The sequence below is a fragment of the Stegodyphus dumicola genome, chromosome 6 (assembly GCF_044657685.1).
Source record: "Stegodyphus dumicola isolate Sdum_Otavi_A_Nest chromosome 6, ASM4465768v1".
In the NCBI taxonomy this organism is placed as follows: Eukaryota; Metazoa; Arthropoda; class Arachnida; order Araneae; family Eresidae; genus Stegodyphus; species Stegodyphus dumicola.
In genome coordinates this window covers 121,804,648-121,827,147 of record NC_140773.1, presented here as the reverse complement: position 1 = coordinate 121,827,147, position 22,500 = coordinate 121,804,648, and the positions used below count along the sequence as shown (strand labels likewise).

General features: G+C 34.4%; 1 protein-coding gene across 1 annotated transcript in view; it reads right to left on the bottom strand.

The window, feature by feature from the left end:
• The window catches only part of LOC118204334 (uncharacterized), a 613,950-nt gene that overhangs the window by 95,190 nt on the left and 496,260 nt on the right, over window positions 1-22,500 (bottom strand). Inside the window, exons 2-4 of the mRNA XM_085818872.1 lie at window positions 19,437-19,500; window positions 19,151-19,236; window positions 10,673-10,765 (exon numbers count right to left, since the gene is read on the bottom strand). Coding sequence (XP_085674998.1) covers window positions 10,673-10,765; window positions 19,151-19,236; window positions 19,437-19,500 — 243 coding nt within the window. The remainder of the gene's footprint in view (window positions 1-10,672; window positions 10,766-19,150; window positions 19,237-19,436; window positions 19,501-22,500) is intronic.

Here is a 22,500-nt window from a genome sequence, read left to right as displayed (position 1 = left end):
TGTAGATTGCAGCGGCGTTGAACCACGTTGGTGACCTGCAGTTAATCGAGATATTGAATTCGGCCGGGTGGCAAGGTGGCTCGGGAATGCTTTGCTCATAGTCAGTATAAACATAAGTCCTATCCCATAAACTTATTGTCTCTTTGAGTCGGAGCACTCGCACTATTGCACTCTCGCGATGAGCTAAGAGATGCAGAGGCGGTAGTCCTGAAATCACGTTTAGAGCATTAGTGGGCGAGGTTTTATATCCTCGGGTAATGTTCAGGAGGAATGGTCTTTGTGCTGAGCGCAGCAGATTCTCCATTTTAGTAGTGATCGTTATGCCCCACATGGAGGCTCCATATAGTGCAATACGTTCAGCAACTACAGAGTACCACGTCTTAAGCATCCTCGAAGAAACTCCCCATGTTGGTGCTGCTGTTCTGAGCATGGAATGAAATATCCTGTGAAGTCGTGCCTTGACCTCCTTTAAATGTGGCATCTAAGTCAATGTGTCGTCAATTATAACTCCAAGGTACCTCAAGTTTCTGACTATTTTAATATTTTTCCCATGAAGGTTGATGCACGGGGTTCTTCGATGGCGCTTACCTGGACAGATAAGCATACCTTGGGTTTTTGAGTTGGCAATAGTTAACTTATGGTCATTGGCCCATTTGGCCATCTTGTCCATTGCTTGTTGTGCCCTAGTCTCATATGCGTTGCGGCTGTGCCCTTTGGTTACCAGCAAAAAGTCATCGGCATAAGCCAGTATTTCCGTGTGAGGATCTGTGTTAAAGAGAGTCAGCGCTGTGTCCGCTACAAGATTCCAGAGCAGTGGACCCAGACAGGATCCTTGAGGACAGCCTCTATTGATGGAACGTGAGTGCACTCCTGCGTCCGTAGTGGCTTGTAAGCGGCGATCACTTAGGTAGCTGTAAATAAGGTCAAAGAGAATCTTAGGGCTACCTATGTCCTGTAATCTCTTCAGTACATCGGGCCACCACAACGAGTCGAAAGCGCCCTGTATATCCACAGAGATAATGAGACTATGTTGGTTATTTATTCTGTTATTTGCTATTAATTTTCGTAGGTGCTGCAGCGCGTGATCCACCGATCTGCCAGGAATGAAGCCGTATTGTTTGTCATTTATGCTTTGTCCAGACAGGATATAGTGTTTAAGTCTTTGAAGGACGACTCTGTCTAGTACTTTACCCAAGGCAGGAAGAAGGCAAATAGGCCGGTAAGACGTTGGTACATTAGGGTCTTTTTTCGCTTTGAGGAAGAGCACCACCTCACCAAGTTTCGTGCCGGCTGGGAAATATCTGTTGCGCCAACACGCAGTGATGTAGGCATGCAGTAACTCCGGATGCATACTGTTAATGGCTTGCAGAATGCCATTATCTATCCCATCAGGACCTGGTGCTTTATTGGTGTTTAACCCTTTAACAATGTCGCTTATTTCTTTGGCGTTAGGCAGTGGTTCAAAATCTGTTTTCTTGGTATTGTAATATTGCTCAACGCTGGCTCTGATATTTCTTTGTGCGGGATTATCTGTGTCTGCGTTATCAGGTCTAAAGATATTGTCCAGAATGTGCGCAACTACTTCTGTGCTAGTTGCTGCTCCGTGGCTTATTGTGGCAGTAAGATTAGTAGGTGTAAACATCTTGTCATGTGCAATACGGAAGACAGTTCCGAACTTATTCGCAGTGTTGGTACAGTACTCTTTCCAGGATGAAAACTTCGCTTTTGCAATCTGTCTTTTGTAAGCAGCTCTGTGCTTTCGAAAAATTAGCGAGTGTGTCTCTCTTTCTAAGGGATCCTTGCATGCTTGCATTTTGCGCCTTAGGGCACGGACTTTGCTGCGTTCAGCAGTCAGCGAGGTGCTCCACCAAGGAGTGCATTTCGGGGCTGCGTAATGTTTCCTTTTCAAGACTTTTTCGCACACTGAGAGCAGTGTTTGCATAAGATCTTCATGCATGGCGTCGATGTCTTTACTGCTGTTGCAATTATTACATTGTGCCACGAGACTTTCAATATGGGTTGAAAGTGCATCTTTAAATTTGTTCAGGTTTATATACTTCGTTTTCCATCTGTTCTTTGTTATAAATTGGTGCTCCGAATCTATTCTGAACTCAATGTAGCGATGGTCACTGAACGAGGGAGTTTCGCTAACCTTCCAATTGTGAATATTATTAAGAATACCAGTGGTGGCTAAGGTGATATCAGGCCACCCCTGAGCCCTGGTAGTCCAGTATGTAGGAGGGCTGTCGGTGGGGTTGACGACTGCAAGGTTATGAGAAGTGATGAAGTCAAGGACAGGGCAAGCACGCCTGTTTTCCTCTGGCGCACCCCATAGAGGGCTAGCAGCGTTAAAGTCCCCAGCGATTATCTTATTCCTAGTCGGAATCATCATGACTTGTTCCAGCTCCTGGAGTGCAGTGACAATGTCGTGCGAAGGAGGAAAATACACGCTGGTGATGGCAATCTGACCATAAGGCCCTTCCAGTTGTACAGTAACTGTGTAATCTCCTTTATGCATTAGCAGGGGCGTGAGTGGACCATTGTAGGCGATGGCTGCTTGATTGCCTACTGAATGGTAAGTTTTGAAGTTGCTGAATCCTGTGATCCTGTTGTTAATGGAATGAAACTCTTGTAGTGCGGCTAGATCTACATTGTTTTCTAGAATAACCTGGGCTGCATGGACAGTTGCGGCTTGGCTGCGTTGCAAGTTGCTTTGAAGAACTGCAAAACCATGTACTGTTCTTGGATATGCAATAGCCTGCTGTTCATCTACCACTGCACCGTTGATTTCATTCTGAACAGTTCTGCCTTGTAGGCTTGACATTGTCTTGCACTAGACGGGTGTGTGGTATCTAAGCTAGTGCCTTTGGATTTATTGTGAGTTGCGCAATTGACGCAATGTGGAGTCTTTGCTTTGCAGTTATCCTGGCTATGAGCTTGTCCACAGTTTACACAGGCCAACGCTGCTTTACAAGAATGACTCAAGTGTCCCAGCCGCTGACAATTAAAACACCTTGCAACTCGAAAGTATTTTCTGAAAGCACAAGAGCTGAATCCTATAAGAATTCTTCTAAGGTCCTTAATATCCTCGTACAGATTCTGCTGTAGGTCGACGATCCAGGTGAGGCCGATAGTTGTGCGAATAGGATTTCTTGGATGTATTTGTTCTTCACTTGCTGAGGGCACCAGGCTCGCAAAAGCTTCACGTATATCGTCTGCTGTTGCGGATGGGGGGGTACCAAAGACGATTATTGTGGACTTTCTGAAAGAGGGCTCTCTGAGCGTGACTGCTGCTGAGAGTGAGGGCTTTTCCTCAATCGCTTTCCTGAGTGTTTCTATATTTTGTCTGTGGCTGCACCTAATTAAAAGTTCGTTAGAGCGTGTGGGCCGCACTTCTTCAACAGTAGTGCCCAGTTCCCTGGCGCTAAGTTCAGTAGTCAGTTGTGTTCTGACTTGTTCTGGAGTTCTATCTGTTTCTTTTGCTTTTAATAGGAGGACGTGGTCTGATAACTGTTTGTTAAGTTGCGCAGTTCGTGCTTTTCTTTTTCTCTTTTTGACTTCGGTAAATGGGGTTTCTTCTGTTTCCGTCTGTTCTGGAAGGTCTTCTGGTGTGGCCGGAACTGTTAAAGAACGATTATCATTCGCGCTGAGTTGCTGTTGCAGCAGCTGAATTTTTCCTTGCAGACTTGCACAGTAGACTTCTTGTTCTGTATTGCGGATAGTATTGCGGATAGAGGTAATTAATGAACCAAGCAGTTTTTTCTCGCTGTCTTTGCTGCTGTCTCCTGTTTGCATTAAAAATGAATGTAGCTGGTCGCTAAGATGATTGATGGTCTCGATTCTGGAAGCTGGTGAATTGATAGTAGTGGTACGCGTCTCAGCTGGAGGGGAAGCGTTCACATTAATCATAGCACCATCTGAGTTTGCTTGGGATTTTGGAGTTTGCGAGCTCATTCTAGTGACTAGAAATTATCTTGCATAAACAATACAAGTAGGTTTAACTCAGCAAGTAATATAATACAAGTAGGTATAACTCAGCACTAGGATGGTAATTGTGTAGAATTATATGCACCGTCGCACTGAGAGATCCTCTCAGTAGGGTACAGAGCCTCGACCGCCAGCCCCTTTAAATAAGCATATACAGGTAATCTAAGAATTAAACAGTTGGAAGTAACTTAACTGAACACACTAAATACTATTAAAAAAATTGCATAATAATTATGAGCTAATAGCTCAGAACAAAACATAGGGGAAATGCACAGCGTTAATAAATTATTAAACAGCTACATATAAGATAACCCAATACCAAAAAAATATCAAAACAAAGAATTAATTCAATTATACAAAGTACAATGAAATGAGAGAAAACTACGGAGAACTGAGATACACAATTTACACTCAACACGTACTCAACTCGTGTTATTTACACGAGTATGTTAAAATTATGATGGGCAACATATGCTAGGAATATTCAAATAATACAGAAATTAAAATTATAATATCGGATAGGCACAATGTTTGAGAATTGAAATGTTTAAATTATGATGGTTTCAGCGTATACTAGGCATATTCAAATAACACTGAAATTAAAATTACGATGACCGATAAGCACAAAATTTGAGAATTAATATGTTTAAATTATGATAAGTGCAACATATACTAGGAATATTCAAAGAATACAATAATTAAAATTATAATATTCGATAAGCACAATGTTTGAGAATTAAAATGACTATGTAATGTAGAATAATAAAGGTACAATAATACAAGACGGACGAGACCACTGAACGTACGTTGCGGAGTTATTGCAAAATTTGCGACACTGTAGATTTTAGCAGAGAGATAGTAAACTGTCGCATGCAAGATGAAAACTCAAAAATGCTCCAATGCAATAAACAATTTTAAAATTCTACCTGATGATAATATATATCTATTCTTCTCTTCATAAGAATCCACAGATAAAACACGCAGATACAAATGTTAACACTGAAAACACAGACACTAATGTAATTACCCGAATTGACTGGGTATTATCTAGTAGCGGAACACGGGATGGCCTAAATTCACTCTATAACGTTGTACACACAGATGTAGTCACTAATTTAACTGAAGTTTATTAGTTGTATGTATAGATCAGCTTGCAAAATTCAGACTAGAACACTCTTCCCGCACAGATGTAAACGTAAATTTAGAAGCGTTGAAAAATAATTGCTTGTCATTGAAAAATTTGCTTAAATCACTAAAACCAATTAACTTACTATTTCGTCAAATTTGAATTTTGAGTTGGTGGCGTCCTTCGCTGTGTAAAAAGTTCGAACGGAACTGTATAAAATGCTAGACTTGAAGTTTTCGAACTAACAGTCCGAATTTCTTCAATTTTAGAAACTTTGGTTCCACTCGATATGCTGTTTATGGGAAAATTAGCTTGGAGGCGCTAAAGTAATTAGCAGCGGAGATATGACTTTGAAAATAAACACACACTTCCATTTGTTATTTCTCCTTATTGCAGCTCCTTAAGTTCCCTTTGCAGGGGGGAGGCGGGTAAGGTTGCACTGCTGCTCTGCGAAGGTCAAAGTTCACGAGTGGTAGCTCGGACCTATCGAACGGCAGTGCCGCTGCTAGGGAAGTTGTAGCTCCTTGCTTTACACAATGCACGTAAATGGAGATACTTTAATATTCCTTAATAATTTACATAAGCGTCACACTGTCAAAATAGTTTTATTTTTCATCTTTTCTGCTTCCAATTAACCTAATGACTCTACACTATTACGTTAGTATTACGACATCAGCCCTTTTGCTAGCCGTAGTTAAACTCCGCCATTGTTTTGGCCAACGATCAGTTAGACAGATTTGTGTAACTTCAGACTACGAATCCATTTTAAATTGTAGACCCAGTTTTCTGTGATTTAATACCAGAAATTGGAGGAGTTAGCTTGTATGCCCAGGTTACGCCTTTTGTTAAGTTCAAGCTTAAACAAAAAGATTTATTTGAAATTTTCATGACATCATACCTACTCATATGATGTAAAGACCTACTCGTACCTTTACAGACGAAGCAATAATCCTTTGGCAATATAGTAGAATCTGAAGGACATTTTATTTAGTCTAGGTTAAGTTAGGATCCTCTATATTTCTCTACATGCTGCATAATCTAATGTAATTTGAAACAGGAAATAAGATTTCAATTGCCATCGCGCATTCCTAAATTTGTATTTAACATTTTATAAATTAACTTACGAAAAATGCACTACCAAATAGTAGTCTTTTAGTGTAGATTTACGAGTATAATCAGTTTTAAGGATGCGAAGATTCTCCCGTCATCATAAGATAATCAAAAGGTAATAGTCTGAATTTATTCTGCTTAGAATAACTGCTAATTTGAAATAATCATGATATTGCATTTAAAGCCCTTTGATGATTTTCCATCTACTTAATTTGATATTAGCCGGTAATGAAAATATCCATTGTATCTTAATATGCTTTGCAAACTATACATTGATAATCTTTAAATTGAATGAGATATGATTACCTTTGTACGATCAAGAGATCTGAATCTAAACCTTGTTAGAAGTCGGAATAGGAAAGCCGAAGTAATAAAATAAATAATATTATTTCGTTAAATCTCTCTTTGTTTTCTCGCAGTAAATTTTATCGTATAAATCAGATTGCTTATATTATTGACAACATGATCGTAAGGGAAAGGGTGATACAAATAAAATATTTTCTAAATCTTCCTCCACTTTAAGTGAAGAGTAAAATAATTATTCCATAATTTATATACTTCTATACTAATATATTATGATTGCGTTTGTAATATATTCATTAATAAGCATAATATATTGTAGGAGCACTTTTGAAACCACAAAAGCTTGCAGTTCTTTTGATATGGAAGCATAAAAGTTCGAAATGATGTTAATGGTTATTTTATGCTACGTATAAAATATTCTTCCGTTGTAAACTGCGACTATTATTTGAAAGATGCTGAAAGAGAAAAATGGGATCTCTTTCTTTATTTTACAGCGCAGATGGCACTGCTTAAAAAGTATTTATGTTTGGTCATTGTAGGAGATAGGCAAGATCTGTAACCTTATTTTTATGCCCTTCAAACTACGACTGAACAATCTGACTTGCAAGATAAACTAATCTTGTACGCTCGTGAGAGGCAGCGAATGTGTTATTGAATAAACATGGTAGCTTAAAATGATTATGCAGTCAACTATATTTATTCTCATAAAGTAATACAGAGGCTGTTCGCATATTTTTAGACGAGTTTCACTGTATTTAAAGCAATATTTTAAGCACAATATTTGTGTTTTAAATTTCCTATTCGATAACCCTTATTCTTCACTATCTTTCTGCACCGTAATTACCAAAAAATAATGTCTTTTGTAGTATGGGAAGAAGTATTTTATCCCATTCCTCTTAAACAGCTTTCCAAAGTCAAAGGAGGAAAATCCGTGTGTGACACATCAGGATATTTAGTAGTGATATGAGTGATACCCATTTCTTGTTCCATTTTTTTAAGGAAATTAACAGCAGATTTTTGACGTGTGACTTCTTTCTTTGTTTTGATGCAGTTCAATTGATTGATGGCAATGTGGGTAAAGAAAAGGCATTTTATATTTGAGAATTGGGTATAAAGTATATTCCTGATAATATGTGGAGTTAATCTTAACGTTTCTGTCCACTCTCTTTATTTTTAATTTGCCGTTGTACGAAAAACCAGAAACAATTATAAATCCCTTTGAAAAAGTTCCTTTAGATTCTTTGAACCATGTTACACGAATTTTTCTTCTCTTTGATGCTAATAAATGAATCTATTTTTATTGCAGTCATTTAAATACTCCCAAGCTTCATCTATTGTGGCAACATTTTCCCATTTTTATCCGGATAAATATTTCTCATAAAGAATTCTGCAGCCCGTTATGCGTTCGGCGATATGTCGCGGAGAAAAACGATGCACATTATGCTTTTTCGCCTTTTTTAGATTCAAATCACCATATACAGTTGAAACTGACCATTTTTAGCTATTTTGCATCTGTCCTTTGACTTGGTGGATTTTCTCTTAGTATTAAAGATTTTATCTTTGCAACATACGAAACATACCATTTTTCCTTGGATTTGTGTTTGGAACAATTTTTCCGTTTGAAACCAGACTTTGAGTCTTTTCTCCCCTTTCTCTTTGGCAATATTAATTTTGTAGCTTTAATTATAAAAAAGCCATGCCCTTTCACAGCGTTTTTTAATAACTAGATGCGAATAACTTTCTTACGAAAGAATCACAAATATATCCTTCCATCCACTGCTTCATTAAAAAAATCGCAATTTTGCATGAAAACAAAACTGTCAAGTAGCAGACATAACGTATACTTTCAAATATAAAGTAGCATGTAAAAATTTTTAAAACAGACTATTTTTTATTAGTAAAGCAAAATCGTCTAAGAAAAGGTTCGAACATTCTCTGTAATTAGGTCTGATGCAAAGCATCATATAACTAACTCAAAGCATAACTAAGCACCATCGTCTTTTATTGTAAGAAGCAGACAGTCTGGATTGTAAGCTGCTGCTGGTATTCTCCGCACATAAAGTCATTCTGAAATGAAGTGTAAGGTATTTCTCTCACTTTCCTACCGTGCCTTTGTGGTGTAGTGGCTCTGCACACTGGACCTGTATTCCAGAATTCCGCGGTTCGATTCTCGGCGAAGGCGGTTGCTAATTTTTCATCTTGCTTGCTCCCACCCAAAAAAAAAAAAAAAAAAAAAAAAAAAAAAAAAAAAACCTAATGTCTCTACAGAAGAACTGTGTGAAGTGTGACATATTTAAAAGCAGTGCTTGTTTTATCTCCATGTCAACATTCTACATTTTATATTTGTTATTACTGTAGTCCCTGACTGCATTTATACGTGAAAGGAGTTTAACGCCTGCAATATGTTGTAAGTAATTCTACATATACGTTTTCATTAGGAATGTATGTACTAAAACTGGGTTCTTTAATTATAGAAGTTAGCAGTTATCTTCGCAGAGGTGTTTTTTTATTTTTATTTATATATTTTTTTATCTAATAGTCTTCCTAAATGCATTTCGGTCTCTATCAGCAAGTTTCTTTTTCATCCACCAGTTGTGACTATTTGGATTTTTATCAAATGTGCAAAATGAAATAACTGTTCAGAAATATTTGGTTTTGGTTCATATCTATCAGGATTGGTTGTTAAAAGTTGCTTTGAAATTATTAGCCCTCCGAAGGCGAAAACGCCAGTGACAGCCTTTCATTTAAACAACCACAAAGGCCAAGATTGAGATGTTTTCTTCCCTCCCCTAAGGTATGCAGTAGAAGGTGCAGTTTAGCCAAATTATCAATTTAATGCAGGCAGCTTGCCCTAAAATGCTAATGGAAGGTTCTTTGTTAGGAAGTAGAAAGGATATCATTTGAAATATTTACACATTTTTGGCGTTAATAGACGAAGAGATAGACACAGACTGATTTTAGAAGACTAAGATCAGCTAATTATTTTCAATAGTTATCTATTTTAGACATAAAAGAGGAAATAACTAAAGTAAAATGAAGATTTAAAGGACGACTTCAAAGTAAAACTAAGATTTTGTTTTACATACTTTCTATATTATAGACATACAGGATCGTTTTACATACAACAATTTTCTTGAAGAATTTCTACAGATAATCACAGTTCCTCGTATGCAAATTTGTATTAAATTCGGGCCAATGTGGTATAAATAGTACTGTTGTAATTTTTGCATTTCATTTGAAAAACAACGTTACGTTTTATGCGTTAATACTGCAAGGTGAAATTAGGTAATTCGGCAAGTGCGAAGACATTTCCCTAAGAAAATGACGGAAAATGTTTTGAAATTTTACTGTGGTTATTTAGTACGTAAAGGAAGTTTATTACAATAAACAACTGCATTGCAGATAGCCAGAGTAATAGTTTGTTGTGCTTAACAAATTATGCTTAAGAACTAAGAACAAGAAATGATCAATATCTGAATTTAAAAAAAAATCAAAAGAATAAATTTATGAATTTCATTGTTCTTTTTATCCTGTGTTCCGTATGACAGCAGAAAATGGGAAAATCTTTTCAAAAAGATTTTAGATGGGATTAACCAGTTATTTTAATATTTTCTGTCAGTTTTTTCGTACAAAAGCGATTTCCCAGCTGTAATGAAAGATTGCAGTTTCTTAAATAATTTTCTGATATAAAGGATTTTGTACGTTCAAATTCAAGCATTTTCTAATGCTTAAGTATTTGGTAAGATTATGTAGTTTTTCAACATCATTCTTAAGAAGATATGTTAATAAAAACTATAACTTAAAAACATGCATTTTAGACTTTTGAAGAAAGATCAATTTAGAAATCAACGTACATTAATTTAAAGAATAAATTTATGAGAAGTTTTATAATGCACTTTTGGAAAACCTGATCTTTGATAAGAGGTAATTAAAGCAACATCCAAGCAAAATTTAAATTTAGGATTTAAAAAACAGCATGTTAGTAACTAAACATTTATACAGATAAATACAGACAACAATTAGAGCAGTTTTAGCAAAACATGAATACTTGAAAAGCAAATTATTACACTTTTCCACACGCTTCTAAAATAAATTATTATATTTACTATTAACCGCTTTAATTAAGTAAAAATTTTGTATACTTACTGCATCAATTAAAAGATAAATAGATATGATAATATCCATAGCTGTAGTTGAAAAAACAGATATTAACCAAGGAATTAGAAGCATACGACTGTCCTGAAAATTAAAACAAATGGTATTTAATTTAAATTACTGTATTGTTTTATCTCATCTGTAACAGCTAAAATACAACAATTAAAGAAATACAATTCCAAAAATTAAAACAAATATCTAATGTGAACTTTACATGACTTCCTTGTACGGTTTATTAAATTATACACATTGCTGCTTTTCATTTAAACTCAATCCCCCGATATTCATTAGAAATATAATTCTCATTCAATCAAATCAGTTCTCACTTGGTGGCAAGGCAAAAGTACTCAAAATCTAAAAACTGTAAAATTCAGAAAAACCTAAAACACCAAACACAGTTAAAAACAGTTGTAATGTTGCGCGCTTCCAACCTGCACGCAACAGTAGTGTTAACTGCTAAGAACTGGAAAGTAGACAAAGTCTTGAGAAGGGTTTAAAATCCCTTTTTATTCAACTTTAGAAATTACAAATGCGTGCTCTTGACGCTCACAAACTACGCCGACCCGGCGGTAAAATAAAAACAAGAAACTAAAAAGAGATAATAACAAGTGACTAACTACGAGGCTTTCTAAACGTAACTAACCTCACCGCGTTCTAAAATACCGCTGATAATTCAGCAAACTTCTGAATATTACGTTGAAAGATTAACAATCTGCCGAGGCAAGCACACAGGCCGAAACGCGTGGTTCTTCAATTTCTAACTAGCCACCTCCACACTCGTAAAGCAAGAAAGCACACTTTCGAACTCGTTTCCCTTCTATTTAACTCAGATTACTTCCGCTGACAATTTGAATCCTTGCGCGTTCTACTAAATTTACATACTCTGGCATTGGCAATTCCAGGGGAAAGTAAGGCTTGACAGGAAAGATAGTTTAAACTTAAAATAAATGTTAGTTAAAATAAATATAAACCCTACACAGTTAAAGAAAAATTTTTGTAATTTAAATTAGAGTTTCTAAGCAAGAACAACATATTTGGCCAATGGGTAGGAAGACAAAATTTTCGGTGCACACAAACTTAATTTTTCTTCCACTGGGCAAAAATACACTGAAGTTTGCGCACCAACTGAATTAATTCACTATAATTCCAAGAATTTAAAATATAAACAAACAAACGCCAGTTAGCCGCATCTTGTACTAATAAATTGCTGCTAATTTTAAAACTATCACACCCAAAATAACTAAAGGGATAAAAACCTTAACTGGAGCATAAGAAGGATAAAATTAAATTACTTTTAAAGCAACAAAAATGCATAACTTACAATATATAAGAATAAAAACATAGAGCTTATCAAGACGGGTAAAAGGATGGGCATAGTATGTATATACGCTCCATGGCTAATTGGTTTTGAGTTATGCATGATACATACATACTTAGGTATATATAGATGTCAGTAAGAAATCCCTTCTGAATCCATATTAAATACCTTTTGCAATTCGTTTTAGAAAGAATAATCCTTTATTCTGTCCGTACGTATGGATGTCAAGCCAAAAATTCATTCAAATGGATTTGAGAGCGGTGAAAATAAGAATTTTCTTTGAAATATGATACTCGAAATTTTTCGAGGTTACAATACTTCCTTTCTTTCGTTACAAGGAAGTAAAAAGTAACTCTCATTTTAATTCCACTGTTTACTACTAAGTATAAATGATTGAGATATAGGTATAAGAGGAAACAGTATTCACAAAGCTTTAACGGAATAAAAGCATTATATGGAAACTAGATGAAATTTCATATGTAAAATTCTATGGATTGTCCTAGTAAATTTGAAATTAAAGGTTTATTATGGAAAATTGTTATGTATTATTTTGTTGTGTACAATTATCACGTATTATTTTACTGTGCATAAGGTATTCTTAGTAATTATATTAATTTACTGTGAACGATGAATTTGTATTGTTCTTATTTCAAAATTAATGTTTAATATTTAGTATTCCTGCTGAAGATGCAGATTATTGATGAGATTATTGACTGTCGTCATCTCCTCTTGTCTCTTTGTCTGCTTTTATCCACAGCGTCAGCACGAACCTTTTCAAAGGTTGATTTTAGAGTCAAAATGCTACTTGACAGAGTAGTGCTGGAACTATGAGAAAATACCTGTGGTGCCTTGAACAAACTACAGTATCGGTTTATCGGTTTCCCTGACAACGATGAAGTTGGACCGTTTTATGTCGACGTTTTGTGACTGGATCCGGGCAGCTCCCCGAGTCCCTCAGTCTGGTGTACGCGGATTCCGTGAGCAAACATTTTTATTTTCATTTTGCTTTTCTTTTATAAGTATTCGTTAGGATTTAAGAAGAATTAAATTCTAACGCCTTACCTGACATTTTATATAAATTAAAATTTGTATTCTGCTGATAATCAATCAATTAATAGTTGAGAACGTTTTATGAGTGATTATTAGTTGAGAAAAAGTTATGAATAATAAATAGTTGAGAAAGTGTTAATTTCTTTTTAATGTTTAATTGTCATGAGTTTAAATTCTTGAGTACATGTTTAAAAGATTAATATGATGCGTTTCACAATGATTTTTGTAGGAATTGAATAATATTAAAAATGAGATTGACATGGAAAAAAAACTATGAGTAACTTTTAAAAAGATTTCGTAGGGCTAGTCTGGCCAGCTATCTAAAATTATAATATTTGGAATATTTAGTAAATGTGTTTATCGATTTAATTATTGTATGTTTCTTTTGAGTTTTAATTGTGGTCTACTGTATGTCACCCTTGTGTTCCTTACGGAAACTTGGTTTTACTCCAATTCGAACCTGGGTCTTAAGTGGCGAAAATCAATCTTAAGTGTTTGTAACTATACGATCGGCTTACTTAATTTATATGAACCCGGATGAGTAGACTTCTTAAGTGTGAGATTTATCCTTCTCTGGTGTTCTGAAGAGTTCTGTGTTACATTTTAAATGTTGTGTTTTAGGGCTATCTCTAGAATTGTATCGATATTTATTTGCTTTAGGTTGGAGATCTAAATTAGTTTTATTTTAGTGAGAGATAGCGTGTATATGATTTTGTTAGGGAAATGTATTTTTGTAATTTGTTTTGATAAATAATCTTTGATTCTAACAAAACACCAGAGATTTTTCTTTGATTTCAAATTGTTAAGTATGAATCTTTCACATTCACATTATATATAGGGTTAAGATTTTGAATATGAGAGTAAGTACATAGTAAGTGTTTAGTTAAGTGCTGAGTTTTAGAGATTATTTTTTTTCGCGGCACTAAGAAGAAGTCAGTTTAAAAGTTGAGTGTAAAAGTAATTTTAATTTTTCTTTTTTTCTGCATAACAGGTTATTATCTGTATTGTAATAGAAACAAAAACACTTTTTCTGTTTATATTAGATAAGCGTATAGTTCATAAGTTTTGTTATCAGCTACATCTGCAACTTTCTGTTAGATATGCAGTAACAAATATTTAACATAATCGCTATATTTCTGCATAATATTGAAAATGTGAATAGTACAGGATTATCTTTCAAATGTTTGAGCCAACTTTCAAGTGACAGGAATATTTTTATTTAATTTGATTTTGAAAACTTTTTATTTCGTATAACTAAGCAAATTTTCAATGGTAAGGTTTGGAAGTTTAAGTAATTAATTTAACTTTAGTAAAGGAAGTACCAATGCGAAACTGTTAATGATGCTTCTCAAAACGATTCATAATCTAGGAAAGATTTTGTTTTCTAATGAACTATAACCTCCTCAAAATTAACAAAGAAACAAGATTTATTTGGCGTAGATTTGGAAAAAAACTCAATCGACTTTCCAAGACAAGCAAGTCCTCATCAGCAGGAAAAAAGAAATTTGCAAGACTGCTAGGCGTAATGGTCCTTTTTAAATCCTACTGCAGTAAAACGAACAAGAAGGTAGCGCCATCTGTAGGCAAAATTAATAAATATCTGCCTGGTAGCAACTAAATTTATCTGTCCGTAAAATTAGTCAGTTATTATTGATTTTGCCGACAACTGACGCTATTTTCCTTTTCTTTTACTGTAGTAGGGTATAAATAGGGAAATTATGCCCGTTGCTTTTCATGACATCTCCGTGACTTTGCCAAATTTGAATTCAAACTTTTGCCCGTTCCCTCTCACCTTGCTATGGAAATGCAACAACTTGATAAAGATTGCTGTTTGACGAGAATGGCATGAGCTGTCTGACGAAAATACGGGTAACGATTATGAATACGATACTTATCTAAAGAATATGGAAGTTATTCAAACTATGTCCCTTGCTACAGAAGAACATTTAAGAAGGAATAACCCTGAATGATTTCGACCTCCCAAGGGTGCGAAGATTAGCCATGTGGAAACTGTCGCTCCGAAAATTCTATTAAAGAATAAATTTGACAAATTTCCAGAAGAGGAAAGCAACCTGAAGCTCCTAAGGAAAACCCTGATATATGTTACTAACGAAAGAATTCCGCCAATGGTCTTTTCTCAGGATAACATCGACTAGATTACAGTTGACGCTATTTTTACCGATCATAGCAATTTACCTGAAATTCTATCTTTGTTCATGTCCAATGCATTAACCACTACCGAAGCGTTGTGAACAGCCTCCAAGAGAAGAAAATACTTATCCATTCCTATCAAATTAGTTCTTAGAGAAACATTAGAGCAGTTATCAAGGACCTACCGAATTCAGTCACCAAGCACGCCATAAAGAGGATTTTGCCAGCAGAAAATTCCCGATTTTAAAAGTTAGGCATTTTCGGTGATCAGCCAAGAATAATTACTATAAACTCCCACTCTCAATTTATAGAGTTGGAAAGAACCGAAGCTAGATATGCCATCTTCAAATTAAAAAACATATTCAATGCTAATGTTGAATTTGAGAATCTTATCTCTTTATCTCTTTCTCTACTTAAGTAAGATTTCTCTGAGATATTTTCCCTTCTCATTTTGAGGCATATCTCGATTATTCCTCTCTATATTCTTTGCTCCCTCACAGCCGCGGTAGCTTTCCTTTTACTTACTCCTCTATCCCTCTTTTCTGTTTAACCGCAACTCTGCTCAAACCTACTCTTCTAATATGGAGGTAGACGGTCTTTGACTGTTAATATTCCTCATTGGCACTGGCATTTGCTTTCCATGACAAAGTAGGAAATTGGCTTTGAGTTACCTGGTAAAACAGGTTAAGGACTTTACTTATCAACTATTATTTACTTCATTTATTTAATCATCATTATTATTCATGTTTCAGCGTATCTGTAAAAATTACACATCAAAGGTTCAGCGTGAGCGTTCGCCATTAGCCAGGTCACAACACATGACTTTACTTACATGCATGTTTGATTCGTCAGCTTGCAAAGTGATTCTAAAAGTGATTTTCAATTTACGCAAATTATGAAAGTGAAACGTTCCCATTAACTGATTCACGTAACATGACCGAGAAACTGCAAGTTTCAACATTCTGGATATCCAAAAGACTGTGTAGACTTTAAGGCCGCAGTGCTTAACTCACTCGCTGATAAGAACTTTGTGAATTTAGGATGTTAGCTTCGAACTCCTGACTTTGTCAAAATAAAGCTTCTCCGCCGGGTGTAAGGTGCGACTGGGTACCATAATTCAAAAAACAAAATACCCTGATCGGCCTTAGGACAGTAAACTAAATCGACTAGTAAAACTCACAGTAGTTAAAATTAGTAGCAAAGTGATGATACGTGTTCCATCGCTTTCCAGTCTTGTAAATATCCTGATAAAGAGGGACCTGTGTGCCCTCGAAATCGACTGAGTTTTTTGCCTAAAGCTACATCAAATAAAAGTTTATTTCTTTGCTAATTTTGTGTTTTACTTCTGATTTTCTTCTGGGTATTTCTCTTCTGATTTAATTGTAATCTTGTTCCTCTTCCCCATTTTTTCAATCTGTAAACAGCTGTCTAAATTTCTCGAACTTAGTTTAGATCATTGCTGTTTTTATCACTGCTATATTAGTTTCCCAAAAATTTTCATTCCAATTCTTGCTGTAGCGTTTTATTTGCTAAAACATAATGAATCGTAATTAACATCTAAAATTATTAGAAAATTTGCCTTGCACAATAACTGCTTAATTCTGACGAAAAATCAGTAACAAGAACTGAAGTATGCTTTCATATCACAGGTGCTTGCTAAAAATTTTAATTTAAAACTGTATAAAATCGATCAAATTTGTTTACGTAAAATTTGACATTCATAAAAAGGAATTATTACCATTTATAAAAAGGAATTATTCTGAGTTTTACCTGTTTATTACAGACAAATAATTTTACATAAATACTTTAACAAACCACACAATCAAGTGATTGTGAACGAAGAAATTTATATATTCTCTTTTAAGTTTTAAAAGATTCAAAACTAATTAAAAACACAGTTAAAGTACATTGTTTTTAAGATTCGAACATTTTTGAAGCAACAGAAGTAAAAAAAAAATAGGTGTTGGTGTTGTGGTGTATTCAATTATGGCAAAGCACACTAGGGCTACCTGCCTAAGGGTAGGGATGCTTTCGTGGAGGACTTTCTAAGGGAAACTAGCTCGTATACACGTTACACGTGGGGAAAACCACGAAAACACCCATGCAGCCAGCCCGTTCGCGGAATTCGAACCTCGGACCGAACTACCACTGTTCAGCGACTTTACCGCTCGGCCGCTGGTGGGCTAAAAAAAAAAAATAAAATAAAAATAAAAATATATATTAAAAAAAATTAAAACTGCTCGAATGAAAAAGGGTCACATCTAATATTATCGTACATATATAATATTTGCTTATGGCCATCTTAAATCGAAAATATCATATTACTACATTTAAAATTTAGAATTCGAGAAGGAAAAATCAGCATAACATAGGTGAAAATCCTAACTAGAATTTCTGAGTAACATCAGCAGCAAGAGATACATGATAACGGTGGACCTTGCTAATAGCTTTGCAAAAAGCGGAAATACTAATTATTAAGGAAGTTTTGGAAGGACTTTACCCGACTCGATGCGCTTAATTTTTCAATTCTTCTAGGTTGGTAAATTGCGCATGTTTTACTTTAAAAATAATTGAATTATGTTGTTCTTAAGTCCCGGTTAAGATTTTTAAGCTTTTAGTTAATCTGCATGCAATAGTTGTACAATTATCGACAATTTACGAGTTAAGTCTAACTATGCCGCCATTTGTTTACATTTGAAACTCTTAGTGGAATAGTGAATTAAGTCAGTTTGTGCACCAACTTCAGTGCCTTTTTGCTGATTGGGACCAAAAATAAACTTTCAATTCTGTGCAATGAAAAATGTGTTGTCCTACACACTGAAATGTGTTGTCCTACACCTAAACACTGAAAAATGTGTTGGCCGAATTGCTTGTTTTTGCTTAGAAGCTTTAATTTGAATTATAAAATGTCTTTATCTGTATTTGGTGTTTTATGTCTTTCTCTATTCTGCAATTTTTAATGAAAGTGCTTTGAGTTTTTACATACTTTTGCCTTGCCGCGAAGTGTGTGTGTGTGATTATGGCAAAGCTTCGAGGGATATTTGTCTAAGAGGAGGAATGCCTTCGTGGAGGACTTTCTAAGGGAAACTGGCTCGTATACACATTACACATGGGGAAAACCACGAAAACGACCATGCAGCCAGCCCGTTCGCGGGATTCGAACCTCTGATCGAACTACCAGTGTTCAGCGATTTTACCGCTCGGCCGCTGGTGGGCCATCCTTGCCGCGAAGTGAGAATTGAATTAATTGAATGAGAAATATGTCCCTAAAGAAATCCGAAAAATAAATTTAAATGAAATGCAGCAAAAAATGTGTGTAATTTAATAGGCCGTAAAAGGATGTCAATGAGGTGTCCACATCGGATATTTTTTATTGTAGTCGATTGAGAAAAAAATTAAATGCTTTAAAAAAATGTTACGAACACTAACTGAGACTTTTTATTAACTGCGACCTCTGAATTTTTCATATTTCTTACATTAGTTAGGAAAGTAGACGTAAAGTGACCATTAGGAGTCGTTTAATCTCTTGTTTTTATCTTTTTTATACTAAAAATAATTGATTTTGAGTTTAATTTAATTTTCTCATATCACCGATTGAATAAATTTAATAATTAATTTTGTGTAAGAATTGTTTTGCAAAGTTTTGGTATAAATGAATTTAAATGTACTCGCCTATAAAATTTTAGTTTCTTTCCTCTCTACGGATTTTATTCTGATATACAGAAATAAAAAATGTGGCTTTTCTAAATAATTAAATAAGTTCAAACAGTTCGACCAAAAATGGTTTTTATTTTGTTAATACAACCTTTGTAAATTTGTTGCATAGTGCAAACTTAGAGATCAGCCTTCATTTTCAAAACATATGAGAATGATTAGTATCAGATTATTTCTATTATGTTTGACTCATAGGTTTAATACGTTAAGAAAAGGTAACAAAATATAACACTTACGACGCACAGTCCAATCAAAAGAAGTACAGATGTAACGACACAGCATCCGGAACATCCCAACATTAAGAGACTCATCGCAACCATAGCTGAAACAGGGGAATTTCAATAATAATATTCGCATTAAGTATTAAATAAATAAAAAAAATAATATTCTAGTCACTGAAGTGTAAATAATACATAACATTTCATAAAACACGTAGAATAAGAAATATAAAATAAATTCAGACTTAAAATAAATTTAAAATAAACAGATTATTTTTTATCTAATCAGAAAATATCTGCTTACGTGGACTATCCATGACTGAATCAATATGAAATGCTGCTCCTGTTAAAATAATCGTGTACAAAATCTGAAAAACAAATATTTAAATAAGAAGTTGAAAAGCATATTATATTAATATATTGCATATGTATGTTAGTTCCATGAGATATAAAATGAATCTGGTATTCTTTTTGAATTTCTTTTGAAATAAAACAATAACATGTCATAATACTGCTGAAATTGAACATTTATAATTATATTCATTCCATTCAGTCATTTAAAATGTGTCTTGGATGTTTATTTTTATAGGCCAACATCTAACACAAATAAAGAACTATTTCTTATAAAGTGAAGCATTATAATCTTGCTTAAAAGTTTAAAAAAATTTATAACAATAAGGATAACAAATTAATTAATGTAATAGTAAAAAATTAAAACGCGAAGTTTATAGGAGCACTGTTAGCGTTAAAGAGAACTTTATTAATATAATTTTCAATCTTTCGTAATAATAATAATAAAAATTCACATTAAAAAAAAAGAATCTTGGAGTACTTAGTAAAAATTTGTGCTTCGTGCAGACTTGGAACTTTATAAAACAAACTTGGAGTTACAGTATTCAATAGCAATATAATTCAGCCTTGAAAAGGCATATCTTTCTATGTAGTTGTACTATATCAGTTCTTTGCACTTAATGTTAAATTTATAGATATTTTTTAACCATATATTTTACAGTTATATTCAAAATGTTATATATAATATGACAAAATGTAATGCAATTAGATGAAAAATTGAATATCATTAAAAATACTACAATAAATAGTTCATGTAATTTTTGGAACACTTTTTAACAGAATTTTCTCAGTACTATTGTAGTATTCAACATTTATATAGAAAATTGCGTGAATGTGATTTTGCCTTTGTTATAAAACTGAATAAATTTCTCTTGCAGTTATGCAAAATTAAGTTAGTTAAATATAGAATGTTCGCTCTCCTCTCACCCGTAATCAAGAAAGACTATGTCAGATTCGAATGTTATTTTATTTTAAAATGCATTATCAAGATCTTTTGTCTTAGGAATCTTAATACTGATCTAAATGTTGTAACGCTACTGGTAGGATTGCGAGAAAGTAATTCTAAACATTGCGATTATTTATGCGAAAGGATGGAACAAACGCCAGACTGTTAAAAAATTGCATTTAGGTGAAAGTACTATCTGCCTTGGAGCAAAATGTGAGACATTAAACCTGAGTGGCCAAGGGAAAGTTTTATTCACCTTAGCCTCACAAACAAATGTTAAACCTCTTGATTTAGTTGTGTGAAATGTGTACGAAAACACGTAATAAAGTCACAAGGAAGTACAAGCTTTTAAGACACATAACAGTGTACCTGACACTGATTACAATATTAAAATAGTTTTAAATTTTTTTTTGATTTAAATATAGCTTTTTACATATCTGTTTTAATTTTAATGATATTATTGCGATGCATGAAAAACTATATTTAGATATTTTATGACCTTATTCACATAATCAAAAATACAGTTTTCATTTCCCAAAATATTTAGCATAAACTGAAGGAAATTGACAGTCTAGAAAAGATCTTCATCCTGCAGTAGACGCCTACTTTCGTCAGAATTCCTGGAAGCGAATTGGCAGACAGATTTGTCAGAGAAGCAAGAGGTCTAAGCAATGGTAATAACAATCAAATTACTCTTGGCAATGCAAATGCCATCGAAAGGTATCGTATTAGAGGAAATGTCATTAAAAATGACTACCAGATTTACGAAATCAATGTTAATAGAAACCTCACAGAAACTACACTGTCTTATAACGAATTATGAATAGTTTCAGCATCAATGACAGAAGGAGCTTTAAGCAGCTGTAGTAGAAAAGCTTTCACTTCATAAATATAGTGATTAGTGACGCTGAATCCAAGTCAACGTCTCTAACAACTATCTCGTCTAGGCGCCTCTAATACCGAACAGGTTAAAGCAAGGTCAGACCTTCTGCAGCCAAGTAGACATATCATGTATCGTCGGGTCATATTAAGCGCTAAGATTCCGCCCTAGATGGAATTACGTGACGAAGGTGCTCCTGAAAGCGAGATGTCATACACGCCTCCCGAAGAATCAGAAGATCTAAACGAAATAACATTCAAATTACTCTTGATGAAGTCAATGTCGTTGTGAGGTGTCGACATTGGGTAAATGCCATCAGAAATGACTGCCAGAGTTTTGAAATTAATGCTAATCGAGACATTATAGGAACGATAAATCAGTGTATGAAGATAGAAAGACATGGTACAAGATTCTGCCGTTCCTGAAATAACTATGACCAAGTAGCATTAAACGCTGACCATTTTTTTACAGTCCTACAATTATTAGGTGACCATCATTACCTCCTATGAAGGGACGGACAGTTACAACCATGCCGTCTCCGGGATTCGAACTTGGGTCCATCGCTACGGCAGTCAGAGTCACTAACCACTATAACGGCAGGGAGGTGTCCTACAAATATAAAATCCCCACATCTTCTGAGAGCATATCGTTTTAATCCTGAGCGTCTCCATTCTGATAACATCATTGAGATAGAGGGCTGTATTTTGTCTTCACATGATCCTTTGCGATCAGTTTTGGGTTCTCATAGAAACTACACCACCACCAGTTTTATATCTGTAAGTGCTTTTACAGTACATACGTGTATTGTAACTAGTGCAAGTAAACTACACATTACAGCTTATATAAAATAAATCATGAATTACTGAAAAAATTATCGGTTCCATTTTTATTAATAATATCAATATAATTTCCAGAAGTAATTTTTTTAAATAACTTAAATTTCGGCAATGAGAACAAAACAGTTAAAAATCTAAAATTTGTTCATTTATTATTAATTCATTTCAATTAGTTATATTCAAATTTGAAATCATACGTTTCGTATATTTTTAACATATGTGCAGAAAGTTTGGTAAATGCACACAATTTTTTAAAGAATTAGTACTGTCTAATTGTAACAGATTGCGTTTTTTTTATTGTAAAGTTTCCTGTACTAACGTTTTTGAAATTCAGCTAGCACATTTAAATGATAAA